This window comes from Lampris incognitus, chromosome 16 (assembly GCF_029633865.1).
Source record: "Lampris incognitus isolate fLamInc1 chromosome 16, fLamInc1.hap2, whole genome shotgun sequence".
Taxonomy (NCBI): Eukaryota; Metazoa; Chordata; class Actinopteri; order Lampriformes; family Lampridae; genus Lampris; species Lampris incognitus.
In genome coordinates this window covers 36,267,410-36,289,120 of record NC_079226.1, presented here as the reverse complement: position 1 = coordinate 36,289,120, position 21,711 = coordinate 36,267,410, and the positions used below count along the sequence as shown (strand labels likewise).

The 21,711-nt window shown below is 45.6% G+C and overlaps 1 protein-coding gene across 1 annotated transcript; it reads left to right on the top strand.

Annotated features, from left to right (window-relative positions):
• The first annotated feature begins 16,990 nt into the window (after window positions 1-16,990).
• On the top strand, window positions 16,991-21,504 carry LOC130126071 (serine/threonine-protein kinase pim-2-like). The gene is made up of 8 exons (XM_056295437.1): window positions 16,991-16,997; window positions 18,841-18,941; window positions 19,030-19,168; window positions 19,305-19,420; window positions 20,183-20,404; window positions 20,614-20,791; window positions 21,038-21,214; window positions 21,413-21,504. Exons 1-8 carry the CDS (start codon window positions 16,991-16,993, stop codon window positions 21,502-21,504), a joined length of 1,032 nt encoding a protein of 343 aa, XP_056151412.1.
• The last annotated feature ends 207 nt before the right edge of the window (window positions 21,505-21,711 follow it).

The following is a 21,711-nucleotide window of genomic DNA, read 5'->3' as shown; positions in this document are numbered from 1 at the left end:
ACCTGTGGAACAGCACTGAACACAACATTCAAGGCAGTAGCTGCAGAGTGCAGCGTGGAAAGCTGTACGTTAAGGTCAACGCTCAAAGTGTTAATTGTCATGCTTAGTTTGTTTGACATCATGCAACGTAACCACAGGGGCTCTCTTTAGTGAAAGGGCAGACTCCCTCCTGCAAAATAACAAATATTTTATGGCAGACCTTTTCCTGGCATTATGTGTGAGAGGTGGGGGGGGGGGTATTAGTACTTTGTTCGTATAACTATAGGCAGAAAGCCAGAGTCTGGCACAAGATGACGTCGTGGCAATTATTGGATAGGCTATAGGTAGTATATATGTGTGTGGGAAATTATACATTTGGGTTAAGACAATTACTCCATAAACAATCCTGTACAATGTGTGTTTCAGTTTTTACTCATCTTACAAATCAGTGTTACTAGAAGCACAGCCAGTGGTGTGAAACCATTATTACTGCTTTGTTACCTGCCCTCCTGTCGTGTTTTTTAGTTGCTGGAATTTTTTTTCCACGTCAATGTAGGGATCAATATAGGCTATAGTCTCGTGGGGATTTACAGTTAGCCTACATTCCAAGAGCATCAATAGGCTATATGACAAACAATAACAAGAGTAATGTGCTGTTGGACATCCAGGCAGCGCTGCAGTAGGCTACATACGACCAGCTGCTCCGGTGGAACAACTGTGCAGATTACACGCGTCATGGCAATCATTCAGATTCCACTCTGACAAGAAATGAGGAACGAGACAAGGTCTCCTGCAGTATTGTCACACTTTAGTAATGCTTGCAAGCATGGCACCCATGAAGTCAACCGTACAAGTGCGCGCCGATCAATCAACAGTCTCTCTTATAGGGCAGTAGTCTGTTCTCCTCCTCCTTATCTCATGTCTTCCAGCTCACATCCCACCAAGGCTGTTTCTCCAATTAGTATGTACAGACTTATACCTGTGGAGGCATGGAGGTGTTTAGGAGAGATGGCAGTGGGGTTTTTAATTAGATTGTTTTAACACAATCTTGGAAAGTGAGAGGATGCCTGAGGAGTGGAGAAGACGAATACTGGTACCAATTTTCAAGAACAAAGGTGATGTGCAGAACTGTACTAACTACCGGGGTATAAAGTTGATCAGCCACAGCATGAAGATATAGGAAAGAGTAATAGAAGCTAGGTTAAGAGGAGAGGTAACGATTAGTGAGCAGCAGTATGGTTTCATGCCAGGAAAGAGCACCACAGATGTGATGTTTGCTTTGAGAATGTTGATTGAGAAGTATGGAGAAGGCCAGAAGGAGTTAGATTGTGTCTTTGTGGATTTAGAGAAAGCATACGACAGGGTGCCGAGAGAGGAGGTGTGGTATTGTATGAGGAAGTCGGGAGTTGCAGGGAAGTATGTAGGGGTGGTGCAGGATATGTATGAGGGAAGTGTGATAGTGGTGAGGTGTGCGGTTGGAATGACAGATGGGTTCAAGGTGGAGGTGGGATTACATCAAGGATCGGCTCTGAGCCCTTTCTTGTTTGCAATGGTGATGGACAGGTTGACGGACGATATCAGGCAGGAGTCTCCATGGACGATGATGTTTGCGGATGACATTGTGATCTGTAGCGAGAGTAGGGTGCAGGTTGAGGAGAGCCTGGAGAGGTGGAGGTATGCACTGGAGAGAAGAGGAATGAAAGTCAGTAGGAGCAAGACAGAATATATATGCGTGAATGAGAGGGAGGACAGCAGAATGGTGAGGATGCAAGGAGTAGAAGTGACAAAGGCATAGGAGTTTAAATATTGGGGTCAACTGTCCAAAGTAACGGAGTGCAGGAGAGAGGTGAAGAAGAGAGTGCAGGCAGGGTGGAGTGGGTGGAGAAGAGTGTCAGGAGTGATTTGCGACAGAAGGGTACCAGCAAGAGTTAAAGGGAAGGTTTACAAGATGGTTGTGAGACCAGCTATGTTATATGGTTTGGAGACAGTGGCACTGATGAAAAGACAGGCAGTGGAGCTGGAGGTGGCAGAGTTGAAGATGATAAGATTTTCACTGGGAGTGACGAAGAAGGACAGGATTAGGAACGAGTATATTAGAGGGACAGCTCAGGTTGGACGGTTTGGATACAAAGCAAGAGAGGCAAGATTGAGATGGCTTGGACATGTGTGGAGGGGAGATGCTGGGTATACTAGGAGAAGGATACTGAAGCTGGAGCTGCCAGGGAAGAGGAAGAGAGGAAGGCCAAAGAGGAGGTTTATGGATGTGGTGAGGGAAGACATGCAGGTGGCTGGTGTGACAGAGGAAGGTGCAGAAGACAGGATGGGATGGAAACGGATGATCCGCTGTGGCGACCCCTAATGGGAGCAGCCGAAAGTAGTAGTAGTAGTAGTAGTAGTAGTAGCAGTAGTAGTGTGTACAGACTTGCTACACTCAGTGAGTTTCTCATACATTCCTCCGCTATCAACCAACAGCTAACAATAGGCCTCTATTTGTTCACATGGAGAAGACGCCTTATTACACTACCTTTGTTCTGTTACACATGGACTTTAAGCATCTAAGCAATACAGACCAAAGCCATACATGGTATAGGTCATTATATGGCAAACACATGATCATCTGAGCACACAGGTCATACAATCATAAAATGGCTATCACACATGCAAAAGGGACGACAGAGAATGGACTTCATTTAAAAAAAAAAAAAAAACGGGAAATTTTAACATAGACTGCAAACTTTTAACAGTCTCCCAAATCCTTTTTTAAGAAAGTGGTTTAACAGTCTGTGTATTATTCGCTGGTTCGGAAAAACTTGAGAAAAATCACCACCACATCGACCAAACTGCTGGGGGGGTCAGGCCAGTTGGGTCTGATATTAAAGAAAGCACCCAGAGTCCTATAAAACCCCAGTCCCCCACTATTTGCAGAATTCACCCCACGTCCCTCTGGTTCCAGACCCCAGCCTATGGCACAGCCAGAGCCAAACAGTCTCTCATCCCTAGCCAGCGAAGCACTCCAGTTGGTCTGGGACTCTTTCTGACTGCCATCTCCATACACAAGACTTACATTCTTATACTGCTTGTTCTTTTTTAGCATATTGTATGCTGCACAACTGAATTGTCTGGTGTTTTGTCTCGTTAGTCTGTTTCTTCTCTTTATTTGATTTCCCCATGTGTTTGGACTGTAACCCAAATTTCCACGTGGAGACAATTGAGTCTCTATTCTATTCTATTCTATTCTATTCTATTCTGTTCCACAGTATTTCAAGTCTAGGTAACACCCTCATTAAGTACTTGCAGCTCCACAGACCCAGATAATGATGTGTTGGCAGGTCAGATGGCTCCCCATGATTTCCGAAAAGCAACGGCACTTTAAGGTGAGAACGCTCTCATGACTGCACAATTTAAATGATCTGAAAACTGTAGTTTCTCACCCCACACGATTAGCTCCTAAAATAGGACTTTTAAGTAAATAGGCCACCGTGTGTCTTTGCTGCTTTCATAAACCGGGTTATAAGTTGCACACAAACGCTGCAGCGTTTTATAGTATGCACCATCTTACAGCCCGCAGCCTTTAGTAAGGGTCATGACTTGTTGCAGACAGTTATGTCCTTTTTTTTTTGGTTTTATTTTTGAAGCAACTTGCATTAAACATCAGGAGACCCAACTGGGGTCCAACTAATGCTGGCAAAGCCTGCAACAGCTATCAAGACACGTTATTTCCGCATCAACACCGACACCCTGCGGTGGAGATAGGAACTGCACAATACTGCCACAATACATAAAACAGTATAGTATATTATTCAGAGTCGATGATAATGCCGTTTGTCCCGAGAAGAAACTGGCTTCCCACCCGCAGACACGGCCAGTTGTGTCTGTAGGGACACACGCACACATGCACACACACACACACACACACACACACACACACACACACACACACACACACACACATGCACACACACTCACACACACACACACACAAAAGAAAACTACTGCATGGAATTTAAATTCACTGTCGTGACATATATTTTCACTGCATCATGATTATTCAAAATGCAATGCAAAATTCTACTCTAATGCAGTGGAATTTAATTTCAGGGCAGTTGAATTATTTCAAATGCACCGAAGTACAATTTCACTGCAGTTCAATTTAATTTCAAACCATGGCCATCCTCATATCAGCAGATGGCAGCAGAGGATGGCTTGTCTAAAAAGAGCTCCAACTGGAAAAAGGCAAACTTTTATCCACCAGATGGAGCGTTTCATACATTAACTCCCTCTCTGTTCAAAAGCCTGTGTAAAGACTTCATAAATCTGATGAGGTGCCACATTACTGAATTGCATGTAGTGGCTGATGTAAGTGTAAATGGAGAGATGAGCATGAGTTGAAGATTGGGCTTTTATGGCTTAAGACAATCGAGATATGGATTATATATTTTGGGGGGTAAGGATTGGCAAGAAAGAAGATAAAAGTACCTTTTAGCAGATCAGCATGGTATGTGCTGACATGAATGTGTCAAGAACTGTCGCTGGGTTTCTGGCTTTCTGCAGTGTCCTGTGTGTTATGTGGAACGGCCCGCCACCCACAGGACACCCAGACATCAGCTGGTCGGTGGCTGGATACAGTTTCTCGATGAAAGAGGTCAGTCTACAGTCAACCGATTGACAATCCAGCACAACATTGGAACAGACAGACTCGGATGCAGTAATGCAGAAGACATCACACCTTTACACGTCGAGGATATGGCAGGTTCTACTTCTTTCAGTAAAAACAAAAAACAAAAAAAGACTGGGCATGGTAAGATGAGAAACAAAATAAATATTGTTGTGGTAAAATCTGGTTTCTGCTGTTTCTCACTGATGGCTGGACAAGAGACAACCATGCTGTTTTCACGTGGGTTTATGTGTCCATTGTGTCTCATGTCGTCCCTGAGGAAAGCTGAGCTTTGGTCTGAATGAGGATGCACTGATTGTGAAAATCTGGGCTGATACTGATACCAATGTTGAAATAACAATTTGGCCGATAGCCCATGCCGATACCGATGTTGTTTGTTTTTCTGTTGTTGCTTATTTTGTTTTTGTTGCTATTTATTCCAATTGCCTATCGCTGAATTTTCTGTAATTGGCTATTTGATTTCCTGACAGACAGGCCCCAGACTGCGAGAATAGGTAAAACACATGCATCTACATGGCCAGGAACTCTAACCAGTGGGCTGGGTAGTTCTTTCGGGACTGAGATAATGACTTGCTGGCGAAGGCAGTGGGTCTGGCTCGTGTTTCACCCTCTTGGACTTGAGATAGGACAGCGCCTATGCCATCCAGGGATGCATCAGTCGCCAGCATGAAGGGGCGGGAAGAGTCTGGATGAGCCAGGACAACACTGTGAACCAGAGAAGCCTTCAGGTTTTCAAAAGCCTTTTGCTGCTCGTGTCCAGTCAGACGCACACAACTTCCTGCTTGAATGTTGTTTTTTCTGTTGTTTGCCTTTTCTCTTCTCACCCTTTAACAGATCAAGTAGTGGCTTGGCGGTGGCAGAGTATCCAGGCACGAAGTATTGATAGTAATTTATCATCCCTAGGAAGGATCTTATCCGCTTCTGGGATGGGGTCACACCATCAGGCTCCATGAGGTCAGCGCTTGTCATGTTTGTTATATTCTCAACCTTTCTGGGATCTGTCGAAACACCCTTCTCATCTATTATGTGGCCAAGAAACATGACAGACCTCCTGAGGAAGAAGCACCTTTTGGGGGCCAACTTCAAGCTGTGGCCATGCAGCCTATCAAACACCATCTCCAGGTGCTGCAAGGCAGTCTCTTCATCAGGCGCAAACACCAGCAGATCATCCAAGTTGCACGGCAGACTCAGATAGCTTTGGTCCCCAAATGTACCGGTCATCATACGCGTAAAGCTCCCAGGGCTGTTGCAGAGGCCTTGGGGCAGACGGTTATACTCATATAGGCCCATGGGAGTGGTGAAGGAAGACTACTTCCTGTCACCCTCATGGAGTGGCATGTTATAATAACCGGAGGTCACATCCATCATGCTGAAAAGGCAGTTGCCTCCTAGTGCTGCCAAGCAGTCTGCCTGGTGGGGAAGGGGATGATCATCCCTCAGGGTCCTTTTGTTCAACCAGCGAAAGTCTGTACAGATGTGTTGATCTCCATTTTTTCCCCCACACAAGCCCCAATGGGGATGCATTTCACTTTTTGATTTTCAAATGATCTCCTTTTCCTCCATCACATTCAGTACTTGGAGCAGTTCTTGGTACTGGCCAGGGGGCACTCTCCAGTATGGGAGCCTGAATGGTCTGTGGTCTGACAGGTGTATATGGTGTACAAAGCCCTTTGCCTCCCCACAGTCAAGATAGCGGTGTGAAAAGACAGCCTCGTACTGCAAAACAAGGTCAACCAACCTCCTCATAGTTCTCTGACACGTCACATGACCCGATGTCAACAGTACTGAGCCCAACTAACATGAGCTGGTCTTTGACGGAGTTGACACCAGCAGTAGGTGGCACAGCAGATTGGGTGTAACCGGCCAGGGGAACATCAGGGCTCTCAGCAACATCCATGTCCTCAAGCGCTACACAGGAGTAGACATCAGCCAGCTTTGCATTGTGCCTCAACAGCACAGGCCTGTCAGATGTATTGATGAGCTTCAGTAGGACCCACCTGTCTCCCCACAGTGATGTCACAAGCTTCGCGACCAAAACACCTCTGGGAGCTGAGCGGGATGATGTGGGCTCTGTCATGACTGTGCTGCCCGGGGAAACTGCAGTGTTTTTGGGCAGTTTACCCCAGATGAGATACTCACAACCAGGCTCGAGACAGGTAGCTGAGTTACACCTGACTGTACCGACCTTATCAGGGACACCTTCACCTCTCCAGGGGTCCAGACCAGAGAGCATGGACAGGAAGCATTCAGTGTCTGGGTCATTGGTTGAACAGGGTCCGAACAATGTCTTCCAATAGGAATCACAAAGCTCGGACTGACAAAGGATGTATTTTATAACATTGGTCCTCAGTATCAACTCATCATGCTGTCCTGGAACAACAAGTGTGGGAACCAGCATCTCCCAGCCGTACACTTCCATCTCCATGCCAAAAGCACACTTGGGCTTAACACGAAGTCCGCCACATCCAGCAAGGACAACATTCATATCAATTCGTTTCTGGTCAGTTACCAGTCCAGCCTCTCTCAGTTTCATTTCAGCTGTTTCACTGATACTGCATGCCACTGAACCACTGTCCAACATGCCACCCATTGTCACTGTCCCACCCATCACCACAGGTGTGAAGAAAAGACTGTCGCTGCTGCCAACTCTGTGAATATTCTGATAAACAACTTTAGAGTCCGTACATGACTCTTTCACAGATGTGTAAACTGATTCAGCATCAGACATGTCACCATTTTGGGAGTTTGTGGTGCGACCTGTACTGCCTCCCTCCGAATACAGGTCAGCTAGTTTCCCTCAGGCTGGGGCTGGGTGGAGTTGTTGGCATGGCAACTTCGTCTGGTGTGGCCGGGGGCGAGGCACGTAAAACACAGTCTCTCCGACATGCAGCGTGAAGTGGTGGTGTTTGGCTTGAATCATCACACACTTTACAAGCTGCCTCTCTGGGACATCTTTCGCAGGCGGCACACTGAAACCTCCCACCTCGACTTGGATAGGTACTATTACACTGCTGCATTTTCTCCATCATCTCTTGAAACATGTCGACCATACGGGTGAGAAGTCTTTCTTCTGACTGCTGGAGATTTTGTGCTACAACTGGTAGAGAGGCATGACTTGCAGCACGGTGGGACTCACCTTGAAATGGGACAAATGCTAGGGAGGGACAAGGAGGATGAGACACATGACGCTGAGCTTGGAGAAAGACGTGAGGGACTGGGAGTGTGGCAGGGCTCCGACTCTGCCAGGCTTGTTGATTGATGGTGGACTGGGCTGCTCAGGAGTGATGGTGGCGATGTGGCTCTGCCATTAGCCCTCAACTCTCTCTGATAATCACCATCCTCAGCTGAACATCACACGAGGTCCACTCATGAATTGGCTTACACTTCAGGGTGCATGAGAGCTCTGGGTCAGGGCAGTGTTTGACACACTTCATTGTTCATGTCCTCCGTCCACCTACCTTGTCTGTGCTGGCCCTCAAGAGCCAAGTCTGCTGCTTTATTCAGTCTTATCCAGTAATCAAGTGGGCTCGCCCTGTGTTTGGGCAGAGTGGCATAAAAGCCTCCAAGGGGGAGACATGACGGAGCTTCACTGAAACAGTGGAGGAGCACATTGTATATCAGTTCAGCTTTCTGTTCAACATCAAGTGCAGGATCACTGCGTAAGGCAATTTTCACCACATCTCTGGCCTTGCCCATTAAATGGCTCATAATCTCTCCTGCTTGGTCATACACAGGATCTCTTGCTTTCTGGGGTAAGTTTTAGTCATTTCAATCCAGTCTTGGCCTGAGTGTTTGTCTGTGTTGTCACCTCTGAATGTCTGGAGTACTTTATCAGACTTAACGTGGACAGTCACATGTGGAACATCATGTCTGTTAACATCACAGTGTGTGTTTTGGGTTGTGGTAGTAGTCTGGTTGTCACTATTCATATTTACAACACCAGATGACATTAACTTTGCTACAATGGATTCACCAGTTTGAGCGCCTAACTTCCCTACCATGTCTGTAAGATGGCGAATGGCGTCGGCATCACTACCAGGAGCAGAAGAGTGGGGACCCCCCCCCCCCCATGAACCCACTAACAGGAGTACGACCCGAGTTCTCACTTAGCCCTGTATCTGCACAGTTATTACTCATGAACCTTGAATGTCCCACATCCCTACTGTTGGCAATATGACCGAGCAAAGCACCCCTACCTTTTGGAAAACTGGGAGGCGTAAACTCATTCGTTTCCATTTTAGCATTAGCTTTAAATCATTAAATGTACTTGCGTTGTGTATTAATATTTGTTTCTTCCACAGAATCAGCGTGAAGTAAAATAAAAATCAAGTCAGCACATGTATGAAAAAAAGAGCATATACACGAGCTGTTAATGGTTATCATTTCACTGAAGAAGCGTTATTTAAACACTATACCCTAATCCACAGTGTTTTCCTTCATTTTTCCAGGACGGCGGCACAGCATCCACGGCGACGAGCATCAAGCTGGTCTGAAGATCCCAAGGGTCACAGCACCAGTGTAACGGTTTCAAACGGGTCTCAGCACCGGTATCGTGGATGTGGACCGGGCACAGAAGGAGGCAACTCTCAAGGACTGTTTCTCAGCATCCATTGGCTCTGCAGAAGACAACGATAACACATTTTTTTTGGTCTCTCTTCTGCACCTCTGCTCCTCATCAATGCAATATGGCACTATCTTATTACATTTTTCTTAAACTACATGCATTTCTTTAATTAACTTGACATTTCAATATGCATTCAAATCAACAAAGTGTATACAACCATATTTAGAGCCATGCAAAATTAGTAGGAGGACATCTTTTCTGAATTGTAACTAATTTCTTGTCATAATTATGGAAAAGTGTTTATGTGTAGCAAACGGTGACCCGTACTGGGCAAACTAAAATGGTGCATGGGGGCTGAGTGAGTAACCAGAGAAAACACATACCTGCAGAAGATAATGTTAACACATTTTTGGTCTCTCTCCTACACATCCAAAATAACAGTTCACACAACGTTTAGTCGCATTATACAGGGCGGCAACACATTATATCTACACTTCTACAACTTCGACAAAAAATATTATTTAGCCGTCAAAATGACACAAAACCGCTGGTCAATGTTGTCACATTAGCAGCAAAACAATGTGCGTTAAAAGTTACAACATTAGCGTTCATTTTTCAAAGAAAAACAATGAAATAGCACGACAGCATTTCCCACACGACTCACCTCATCGGTGCAATACTGCTCTGTGAGGGTTGAACTATAACCATGTCTCTGTTGTGTTATACAACCTACTGTGATTCATAATTGGTTATACAGCATGTCATAATGTTTTATAGATATGTAATTATGACTTGTAGAGCTTTTCTATATTGTACTTCTCATTCTGTGGACGCTGTCTATAAAACACATTGGCCCCGCAGGCTATCATGAGTTGATGGTTGCAGAGCTTTATGAGCCACTTTCCTTGTGTGGTCATGAAGCGCGGCTCATAAAGTTCTGTAACACAATATGCATTATAACAAAACTGTTTTCACTCAAAGTGGACAAAAAGTGGTTCACGAAGCTTTATAATACAGTATGAACAAGCATCTCACTTAAACACATAAGAAGTGGTTATGTTGGGGCGTCCGGGTGGCGTGGTGGTCTATTCCGCTGCCTACCAACACGGGGATCGTCGGTTCGAATCCCCATGTTGCCTCCGGCTTAGTCGGGCGTCCCTACAGACACAATTGGCCGTGTCTGCGGGTTGGAAGCCAGATGTGGGTACGTGTCCTGGTCACTGCACTAGCGCCTCCTCTGGTCGATCAGGGCACCTGTTCGGTGGGAGGGGGAACTGGGGAGAATAGCGTGATCCTCCCACGCGCTTATGTCCCCTGGTGAAACTCCTCACTGTCAGGTGAAAAGAAGCGGCTGGCCACTCCACATGTATCAGAGGAGGCATGTGGTAGTCTGCAGGCCTCCCCGGATCGGCAGAGGGGGTGGTCGGAAGAGTGGGGTAATAAGTTGGATACAATTGGAGAGGGGAAAAAAAGGGGGGGGGCAACGATGACAACAACAACAACAACAGCAAACCAGTAAAAAGCAAATTTGTACAAGCCAGAGGAATCCAAAGACCATTCATTGTGAGTCCTTTTAGAGGTCAAATAAAATGTACTTCCTATATAATATTTAAGGTCTTTGTAGTTTTTTTTGTTCTTCACATATTCGATTTTTCCCCCCAAGGTTCAATATTAGCTTTATTGTCCCACAAAGTAGAACATTTGGCTGGGTTTTCACCCACAATGTGTAAGCTGGAGCTGCACCTGGAGAGAAAGCTGGCCTGGCTGGTGTGCAACCTGCTCACTGGTGAACTTCCCCTCTCATTGTCGACCTTGATGGCCCTACTCTGCCAGACAACAAAGTATCCAGGCCAATAGGAAAGCTCCTTGATTCTGCTACAGACTTGGATACCAATCCAAACTTCACCTGATCTGTGTTTGGCCTTCACGGATCAAGCTTCCTGAAAAGGTCATTCAAGATCTCTCAAATGATCAACACTATGGCTATAAAATTGTCTGTGCAGCCAGGGATGGAGTGGTTCCTGCAAGGCTGCAAGGTTAGACCAGTAAACCACAGCTGCTGGCTCACCATAGTGAACAGACTTCTGAGGCTCTGGGTGTCAAAGCACAGACTTAAAGGAAAGAACCTGAAGAATGTGCAATTCATTGTGTAATTCATCGTTGGAGTGTATTATCCATGTTGGTTCAACGTGAAGGTCAAGCACTCCTGGATCGAAGGGCCTAGGCACATCCTGTTTCAGCTGGACTGCCTCAAGTCCCAAAGGAAGGGGGTGCTGGATCTTGTGATGCGGACTGTGAGAAGATCTGCTTGGTATGCCCACAGTGAAGCCATCTTCCAAACACTGCTGTGCTCTGAGGATCAGAAGGAGAGGACTGAGGGGGTGGAGAGAATCCTGGCCATCAGGGGAGAGGGGGACCCAGACACTTAGCTGGGGGACTCCTCTGTCAGGGCCAGAAGGACACCTGACATCAATTGTGATGCTTCCAGCATTGGTGACTTGATCAGCTGGTCAGAAGATGTGTCAGAGCCACCTCTCACGCGCTCCCTTAGCACCTCGGAGGTGAAGAACTTCATCAACACCCCCGTGGAGGTGCTCAACTGGCCTTGCCACACACACACAAACCATTGAGAGCATTGTTAAAATGGTGACTGAGGCTTCTGCTAAGTACTTCTCACAGGAAAAGAGGGACGGAAGGATCAGGGCTCAGGAGACCAGGAGGAGATTGATGTCCCAGAATGACTCAAAGTAGGACTTGTGCAACCTGGCAGAGTTCAAGAAGTCAGGAGCTTGATCTTTTTAATTGTGTCCAGTGATATACATGCAGTTCCCCTGTTAATAAATCTGTAAATTTGATTTGGCTTTGTCTTAATAACTCTTAATTGAATTCCCCATTAAAAAAACACTATTTAGACACCCCACATGTTAGGATTTCCTTCAAATTCACGTTGACACCTGAGTATGACCCGCCCTAATGCTGCAGCCATAGACATCCCACATACACATACATACAAATGCGTTAGTGAGTAAACACATAACAGCAAGATTCCTAAAAAGCACCTATAGTCAAACAGGAAAACAAACATCAATAAAAGCAAAAATCTGCACCCCCCCCTTAAAAAAAACTTCCATCCTGGCCTCGTCCTTATCTTATCAGCCACTATTTAAACGTTTTATTGACACAGGGATAAATGAATTGTCAAATCTGTTGAATCTGCAACAAAGGACTCTGAAGCTCCCACCAGAAGACAGTAGCTGATACTCAGTGTGTGGGACATGGGATGATGGGTCAGTAACTATCCTATTGGTTTACCTCCCCCCCCCCCCCACGACCCCAAAAAAAGCTCAAAGAGGTTGTGTAAAAGGAAAAGGAATATAGTCCATCACTAACAAGAAATATTTTAGAGACACATGCACGCATGCATGCACACACCCACAGACTCACACACACTCAAGTTTCTCTCCAAATTCGCACTCATAGAGGCACACATGAATGCTGTGGTAGTGTCCTGCTGCTGGTCTTCACAGAAAACTTTAGCCATGGCAAGGTCGGTCTTAGCCACCTTCTTGTCCTTGCCATCAGGGTCCATACTGGTGCGGGCCAGACCCATCCAGTACTTCTCTGTGCGGGCCCGGTAGCCCGTGAGCATCTTCCCATCCTGCACTGGCCTGTACTCATCATCATCTTCCTCATCATCATCCTTGCTTTCCTCTTCAGACCTCTTCATCGCCTCCTTTCCCCTCACGCTCTTCCTCCTCATTGTCCTCTAACTCTGACTCTTCCAGACACTCCTGTGTTTCTTCCGCCTCCATGGGCGCGTCCTCCGCTGCCATCTCATCCTCCTCTCCTTCTCGCTCCACCACCTCCTCCATCAGCTCTCTGTCATCATCTTCCCTTGCACCGTTCTCCTCCGCTCCCACCTCTTGAGTGACTCGAAAATATTCAGCACCTCTGAGAGTCTCAACTTTTGTGGAGTAGGAGAGTGAGCGGCCGTGGTCGTTGAAACATATATCTTTAAGAATCTCGTTCCGTCAGCTATTTCTGTACCAGGCCACGCGTGTCTTAATTGGCGATAACGCCTTCACTCCCCATTCTCCCAGCCTTGCCAGTATCTCCCAGTCTTCCAGATAGACAGGCAGGTTGGAGTCAGCAGGTGTCCTCTGGCCATGTGCGAGGCTTGTTCACTGACGGTACACTCTGCTCTCTGCAAAGTAGAGTTCAGCTCAACCCAAACACTCTGGAACCTCTTCAGAAGTTCTCCTAGTTCACCACACCGATCCAGCCTACATGCAATGCCCAAACAGGGATCAAACACACACAAGAACACACACACAGAAGAGAAAACTGGCTTAAACACTATGCAGCACAGATAGTGCAGACACTATAATAAACCAGCAGGCCTGAGAAACGAATCAAAGAAAGGAATCATGAAAACCTTCAAATGCCCCTCTCCATTCTACCTCCTTCCTCTCACAAGTCCACATACACAAACAAACACACTGTGCTCTCCCTTTACCTCTCTGTAAGTGCTTTTTTGCATCTCTTCCAGGGGTGAAAATTTGATCTGACAGGGGGTTTTGGACCAACGTCGCCGATGGCCAGTCATTCCCAGAAAAAAAGGGTATATATATATATATATATATATATATATATATATATATATATATACACACACACACACACACACACGCGCGCACACAGGCACACACCATCAATTGAATACACTACAAAGACAAGATATTTAATGTTCCAACAGATAAACTTTATTGTTTTTTGCAAATATTCACTCATTTTGAATTTGATACCTGCAACACGTTCCAAAGAAGCTGGGACAGGGGCAACAAAAGACTGGGAAAGTTGAGGAATGCTCAAAAAACACCTGTTTGGGACATTCCTCAGGTGAACAGGTTAACTGGAAACAGGTGAGTGTCATGATTGGGTATAAAAGGAGCATCCCCGAAAGGCTCAGTCGTTCACAAGCAAGGATGGGGCCAGGTTCACCACTTTGTGAACAACTGTGTGAGCAAATAGTCCAACAGTTGAAGAACAACGTGTCTCAACGTACAATTGCAAGGAATTTAGGGATTTCATCATCTACAGTCCATAATATCATCACAAGATTCGGGGGAATCTGGACAAAACTCTGCACATAAGCAGCAAGGCCGAAAACCAACATTGAATGCCCGTGACCTTCGACCCCTCAGGCGGCACTGCATTAAAAACCGACATCATTGTGTAAAGGATATTACCACGTGGGCTCAGGAGCACTTGGGAAAACCATCGTCAGTTAACACGGTTGGTCGCTTCATCTACAAGTGCAAGTTAAAACTCTCCCATGCAAAGCCAAAGCCATATATCAACACCACCCAGAAACACCACCGGCTTCTCTGGCCCGAGCTCATCTGAGATGGGCTCCTCTTCTCCTCCACCTCTTCCTTCTGTCTTGCTCTTCCCTGGCCTTTGGGCATGGAGCCCTCAGTCTGAGCCCTCTGGCTTCGATCCTCCACCTGATTCTGCTTGTCCTCGCTCTCATTCTGTTTGTTCCTGGTACTCCTTTTAACCCCTGAACCTAACTCCAGCTTTATACCACTTTGAATGTGCTGCTCCTGTGACTGGCTCTGCTCACTGCAAAGTAAATCAGCCCCAGTCTTTATCTGCCCCTTCTCCCGGGGTGAGACTCCTTCTGGTGAGATGCATGTTCCCTCCCTGGAAGGTCAAATTCTTCTTTATCCTCTTCCCTCCTGCTTCTACCAAGCCCCTTGTCTATGTCCTGATATCTCTGGACCAATGTCGCCACTACACCCTGGCATGTCACTAGAGTGTTATTCGTGGTCAAAGTGATCCCCACTTCTATCAGAAGGCAGTCGACCCTCCCAGCCTCTTCCTGTACTTTCTGCAGCCCCTGCTACGCTGCTGCCTGCCAGGAAGCTCTCTCCCGAGCCCAGGCAGCCTCATCTCCCTCGTTTCCATCTCAGCTGTACCTCTGGAGGGCTTGCAGGGGTGGGAACCCGGCCTCTGCCTTCTCGAGCTCAGCTAGGGAGCACTCCAAGGCCTGGGCAGCAGACTGACTCTTCTCCAGACAATGTTAGAGTTGGCTGAGATTCTGGCCAATGTTGTCTCAGAGAACGTGGAAAAGGGATGCAGAAACATCACAAAACAGCCCTTTATTCTCCTCCTCCGCGTCTTGTCTGGATAGCTTTCTCATTTCAGATTGTGGTCTTCCCTCCATTTCCTGAATATTCAACCAGGGATTAGTACATATCCACTTTTTACTCTCCAGTCTTTAAAAAGGTATTAATGTGTAAACCAGGGGTGTAGCATTACTTTAAGGTAGATGTAGTGCTTGGATCAGCCATGCTCAAGTAGGAGATGTCTATCGGGTGTCTGGTGGTCTGGTCTAGTGGATCTGTGATCAGTGCAGTCTGTTGATTTACTGACTCCATCAGGTCAACGGTAGCATTTAGAGATGCCATTCTAACACAAACCAGGGAAAGAAAAGTCACACCTTTCATATTTTCCAGTACTGTGAGATGGTATGCCTGCGAGATTTAAGTCGTCGTATTTAAAGGTAACGTGTTAAACAAAGTAATTCGTTTATTTATTTTGTTGCTTTTAGAAGAGCAACATCATTCAGATCCACGTGTTCACACCCAACATGTTTGGTGTGGTATATGCAGATACATGCAGAGAATATGGTATATGTGGTATATGTGGCATATGCAAATATGCAGAGAAATACATCTGTCAATTTAACACGTAGAGAAATGACCATTTTAACATCTTGTATTTATACATAAGACATCAATATCAAATATATTAGAACAAAAAGATAAAACAAAAACCAATACTGACAACATCAGACTGTACGAGGGAGATGGAAGCTTAAATGTATATTATGCAATCTATGTATTTTTATTAGAAAGTATTTTTATTTTCTCTATTATTTGAGAGGTCTTAATAGCTTTTTTTCTCCGTTGTTATCTCAGAAACAGAGTCAAAGAGATGTAGTTCAACACAAAACAACCGGATATTGGGTGTGATCTGAAGCGCTTCAGGCTTATGTATGTGATATTTGCCGACAAGACAGATAAGCTTGAGAGCATTGTTAGTGGATTGTGAGTCTGGTATAGTATATGAGTATTAAAGTATTAGTATAATAGTATAAGTACATCAGCCTGATTTGACAGTATTATAATTACAATTTAATAACAGATTATAATTCATTAATATAATATATTTCAGCATATATATATATATATATATATATATATTTAAATATATATATTAGTATATTTCAGTATAATATATTTTATAACTGATGATCCGCTGTGGCGACCTCTAACGGGAGCAGCCGAAAGTAGTAGTAGTAGTATATAATATATTTTATACCTGATGATCCGCTGTGGCGACCTCTAATGGGAGCAGCCAAAAGTAGTGGTAGTAGTAGTAGTAGTAGTGGTAGTAGTAGTAGTAGTAGTAGAAGTATAATATATTTCAGAATATATAATGATTATTTATTACCGTATTTTGTTTATCTGCTTAAAACTGGCTGCTACACGTGACCTTTAGCCTAGAAAGAAAATGGAACTCCGTGACATCATAATGGCTGACGGAATGCACTTACCAAGTTCCGGCCACCTGTCAATCCAGATGAATGCGAACAACCCATGAGAACAGACCTTTCAACACATCTTTCTAGTTATTTTATATCAGTTTGTTCGTTTTAGTCCGGATTTTCACATCCTTATATTCTAACACACTTTGCTATTATCATGAGCTGTAAGTATGTCCACAAATTTGTGCAATATGTCGAGTCCATGTTTAATTTAAAAGCCATATGCATTTGTCACACACTATGAAATGATGTGAAGGACTCAAAAGCATTTGTTAAGACAGAGTTAGGATATCTAACACTATCTGTTGGTTCCACACTAGCGTTGTGTGTTTGTACATGTCATTTGTATCGTCTTGACCTCAAAAATAATCATTGATGATCTACAAAAAGAGGAAAATTCAAGTGCAAAACGAAAACTCTTTTCTTCAGAGGGACAATCTATTCAACCCTCCATTACCGGCGTCCGGGTAGCGAAGCGGTCTAGTCCGTTGCCTACCAACACGGGGATTGCCAGTTCGAATCCCCGTGTTACCTCAGGCTTGGTCGGGCATCCATTCATCCATCCACCATCCAAACCGCTTATCCTCTCTCAGGGCCGCGGGCGTCCCTACAGACACAATTGGCCTTGTCTGCTGGAGGGAAGCCGGATGTGGGCATGTGTCCTGGTCGCTGCACTAGCGCCTCCTCTGATCGGTCGAAGTGCCTATTCGAGGGGAAACTGGGGGGAATAGCATGATCCTCCCACGCGCTATGTCCCCCTGGCGAAACTCCTCACTGTCAGGTGAAAAGAAGCGGCTGGCGACTCCACATGTATTGGAGGAGACATGTGGTAGTCTTGCAGCCCTCCCCGGATCGGCAGAGGGGATGGACGGCTCAGAAGAGTGGGGTAATTGGCCAAGTACAATTGGGGAGAAAAAAAAAAAAGGGGGGGGACCCTCCACTACCAATGCTGAGAGTTTTTTAACATGGCTAACTGTGAAGAATGTGTCATTTTTCCCAGAGGAAAGTCCTGCACTTTAGGCAGAATATTGCTGTTTGTTTCACACTGTGCATTCCTGAGGGTTGCATGATACATTTTATCATGGTAAACCCTAACTCTAGTCTGCTCCACAAGGCTGGACCACATTTTAGGCCCTCCACCTTGCCCCACTACCTTCTATCTGCAGGGCTCATGAACATAATCCTACTTTCTTGCAACCTTTTCTCAGCTATTAAACCTTTGCTTGAGAAGAAATGTCATAACGTTACCATGATTAGTCAGCCTCAAGTCTTTCCTTTCTTAGTAACTGACTGCATCAATATTTATATATTGTCATACAACAGTTTTCATTCTGGTTTTCATGCCACCAGCAGCACAGACAACAGTTTTTTCACAATATCCTGATACATAGAGGCTTGAGAAGCGGGTTGCCCTTTCAAGCACATTGTTAGTTTGTACCTGCTAGGTTGCAAGTCCTCTTTTTCCTCTGGTAATTATAACTGCTATGCAAATGAAACGTCTCCCTATCATTGTGCCCTTGTGGTTTAAACTTTATATGTTTCCACTTGGTAAAGTTATTTGAAAACACGGGCCTCATTCATCAATCGTTCGTACGTGCAAACTTGTTCTGAAACAGCCGTGTAATATTTTAGCTCTCAAGATTGTCTGACAGTCAGCAGCAAAGCCTGATGGTTATGTGTAATCCCTTCCCCCTCACATCTGTGCTCTACCTCTTCCAATGAGGAATCACCCAGGGCTGCAAAGACATCAGTGTTAGCCAGTTGGTGTCTAAATTCAGGGGTTAGCCAGGTTCTACACTGGTCTCTGAGACAAAGTTCAGGTCTCAAATATTACACGGTGTGTAATGCAACCCATGGTTATGCTGATGATACACACCTTTTCATCATGGTTCCTGCTGATCTGAGACCTGTGAACTCCCTGTTTGGGTGTACTGAGAATACACATGTATGGATGTCTCAACATTTCTGCAACACAGCAGAAATAAGCCCGTCTGTCTTCCATCCTAGCAAAGAGGAAAAGAGAGACGATCAGCTCAGAGGGGAGTAAGGAGGGAGCTAAGAGAAGGAGGACAGCATCAAACAGCTCTCAAGCAGAGCTGCGCAAGGGGGTGAGGAGGATGCGGACACGTACATGGAGGAAGAATGAGAGTCAGACATGTCCATGTTTTCATCTTTTCATGTACCCCTGTGTTCCAGGAGGATACCCCGGTCCAAAGGCAGAGCCCCAGAGCCAGCCGCACCTGCTCGAAGAGTCGCCAGCACAATCAAAATGAGGGTGGCTCACATAACACCGTTCCTTGCAAGTCCAAAAGAACTGCCAAGTCATACAGCAGAGGTCAGCTGATACACAATAACACAGACAGACAGACAGACAGACAGACAGACAGACAGACAGACAGACAGACAGACAGACAGACACATATAAATACAGATAGACAGATAAACAGGTGTGTGTGTGTGTGTTTTTTTAGCTGACTTTGAGGACAAATACGAGGAAATGGAGCAGTTGGGTGAAGGAGGCTTTGGCGCCGTCTATGCTGGCCGCCGCAAAGAGGACAATTTACAGGTAAGACTTACAAACAGTGGCGTGGGGACACAAGACCTCTAACCTATGTCCTTTTTTGAGCGGGGGGGTGGTGGTCTTAATTGACAGGAGTACTTCATTGCTTTAACAGCCAACATAATGTAAGCTGATGAGCTATTACAGAGCCCAGTATCATTTTACACAAAATGGCATCATGCAGATGCAAGACTTGCACATGCTAGTTATCTACCTTCTTGCCGTACAAAATATAGGCTAGCTACACAATATTGTCCAGCTGCTCGGACGCAAAGTACAGCTTTGATAATGAACATAAGAAGCATTCACTGATGTTTAAAGGTTCACGTTCACATCCTACAGTATCAGTAGGCCACATGTATCAAACACATGACCTACATACCCCGTTGTATGTGCTGGACATATCCTCAGTAGATTGTGTGTGTGTGTGTGTGTGTGTGTGTGCTGTAGGTGGCAATAAAACACATCCCCCTGGAAAAGGCAACCAGGATGATCCCAATGGTAAATTCACGCGTCCTCATCATATCTTGAAACATCATCATTTCAAACCTGTGTTCTTTCATTAGCGGCCCGTGTGCTCAGTGTATGTGATGCATATTTAAAACAAAACACCTCTATTACTCTTCCCTCATCTTTTAGTGTGAGCCTAGTTAGTTACCCAAAGCTATCTAAAATCCACAAGCTCTCGTCACATTTCACTGCCTTGTTTCACCGTTAATTTCTGTCTTATTTTCATCGGCATCCATGGGTGGTCCTCAGACACTCATTACAACTCTTTGTGTTTCTCAGATTATTGATGGGAACCTGCAGCGCTGCCCCCTGGAGGTGATGCTGATGGTGCTTGCAGGAGGTCAACCAGCAGCCATCGGTAAGCATTCAGCCGTGACTCTGGTGGACTGGTTTGAGGTGGAGCGAGACCTGGTCTTGGTGATGGAGAGACCCGTCCCCTCTATTGACCTCTTCTACTACCTCGAGACTGTGGGGGGCTCCCTGCAGGAGGAGGAGGCTAAGGTGAGTGGGTGAAAAGATGGATGGTTGATGGAGGATGGATGGACAGACAGACAGATGGATGGGCCAGCATGTGCTTATGTGTGCGGGTGTTGGGGTGTGTGTTTGTGGGGTGTACCCCCAATAGATTAATCCAGACAGTGATGTCATATCCTTTCTCATTCTTTTCTTGTTTCTACCTCTCTTTCCCTCTCTCTCTCTGTGTTTCTCAGCCCTTCATGAAGCAACTGGTGAGCATGATGGCAGATGTTCATGCCAGAGGAGTTCTCCACCGGGACCTCAAACTGGAGAACATCCTGGTGGAGACTGGCACCGACACCCCACGTCTCAGGCTCATCGACTTCGGTTGCGGCTGCCTCCTGAAAAATGGACTCTACAGGAGGTTCTTCGGTAACTTCCTGAGTTCACTTTGTTGTGTTTCACATGTTTGCCTGTGTCTTTAGCCTTCTCTGCTGGACTATGTCCAAGTATGAAGTACTACTACTACACATACTACTAGTATGAAGTACTTATTATACTACTAGTATGAAGTACTTATTGTTAAAGTTACACAATGCCTGACCTGCCCACTTTGGCCCTCTTTCTCCTTTATCCTTACCATTCTCTCGCTCTCCTCTCTCTCTCTCTGTATTGTAGGCACCACCCTATACACTCCACCAGAGTGGTTCACGCGTGGTTGCTACAGAGCAGATGCCTGCACTGTGTGGCAGCTGGGCGTGTTGCTGTACGAAATTCTTTGTGGCGCGGCCCCATTTAACACCAGAAGGGAAATTATCTCTGAGGAACCTGACATCAGTGCCAAGCTGTCCCCAGGTAAGATGGACATGTGCACACTTGATGCATGCAAACATGGTCTCTCTCTCTCTCTCTCTCTCTCTCTCTCTCTCTCTCTCTCTCTCTCTCTCTCTCTCTCTCTCTCTCTCTCTGTCTCTCTCTCTCTCTCACACCCACCCACACACACACACACACACACACACTGTATGTGGTTGTGATCCTTGTCTTTCTCTCCAGGTTGTGAGGATTTGCTGCAGAAGTGTCTATCCAAGTGTCCCGTAGACCGAGCCTCCTTGGAGGAGCTGCAGCGCCACCCCTGGCTGAACTGATGCAACCACGTTCAGCTGTGTGTCATGACCTGGTTACAATCTGGTCATGTGTGATAATGTACATAGTATAAAAAATATTTGGAAATTAAAAAAATAAATTTTTCTTGATGGATGCTTGATGGAGTAACGTCTTAATATAACTATTTCTCAGTTAAGATGCTTGTTTAAATGTACACAACACAACGACTTATTTCGTCTTGAAACCAG

Excerpts from the sequence above, each read along its gene's own strand:
- LOC130126071 (XM_056295437.1), top strand. Across the intron at positions 18,942-19,029 it reads AAGCAGAGCTGCGCAAGGGG|GAGGATACCCCGGTCCAAAG; the intron begins GTGAGGAGGATG and ends CCTGTGTTCCAG. Across the intron at positions 20,792-21,037 it reads ACTCTACAGGAGGTTCTTCG|GCACCACCCTATACACTCCA; the intron begins GTAACTTCCTGA and ends TCTGTATTGTAG.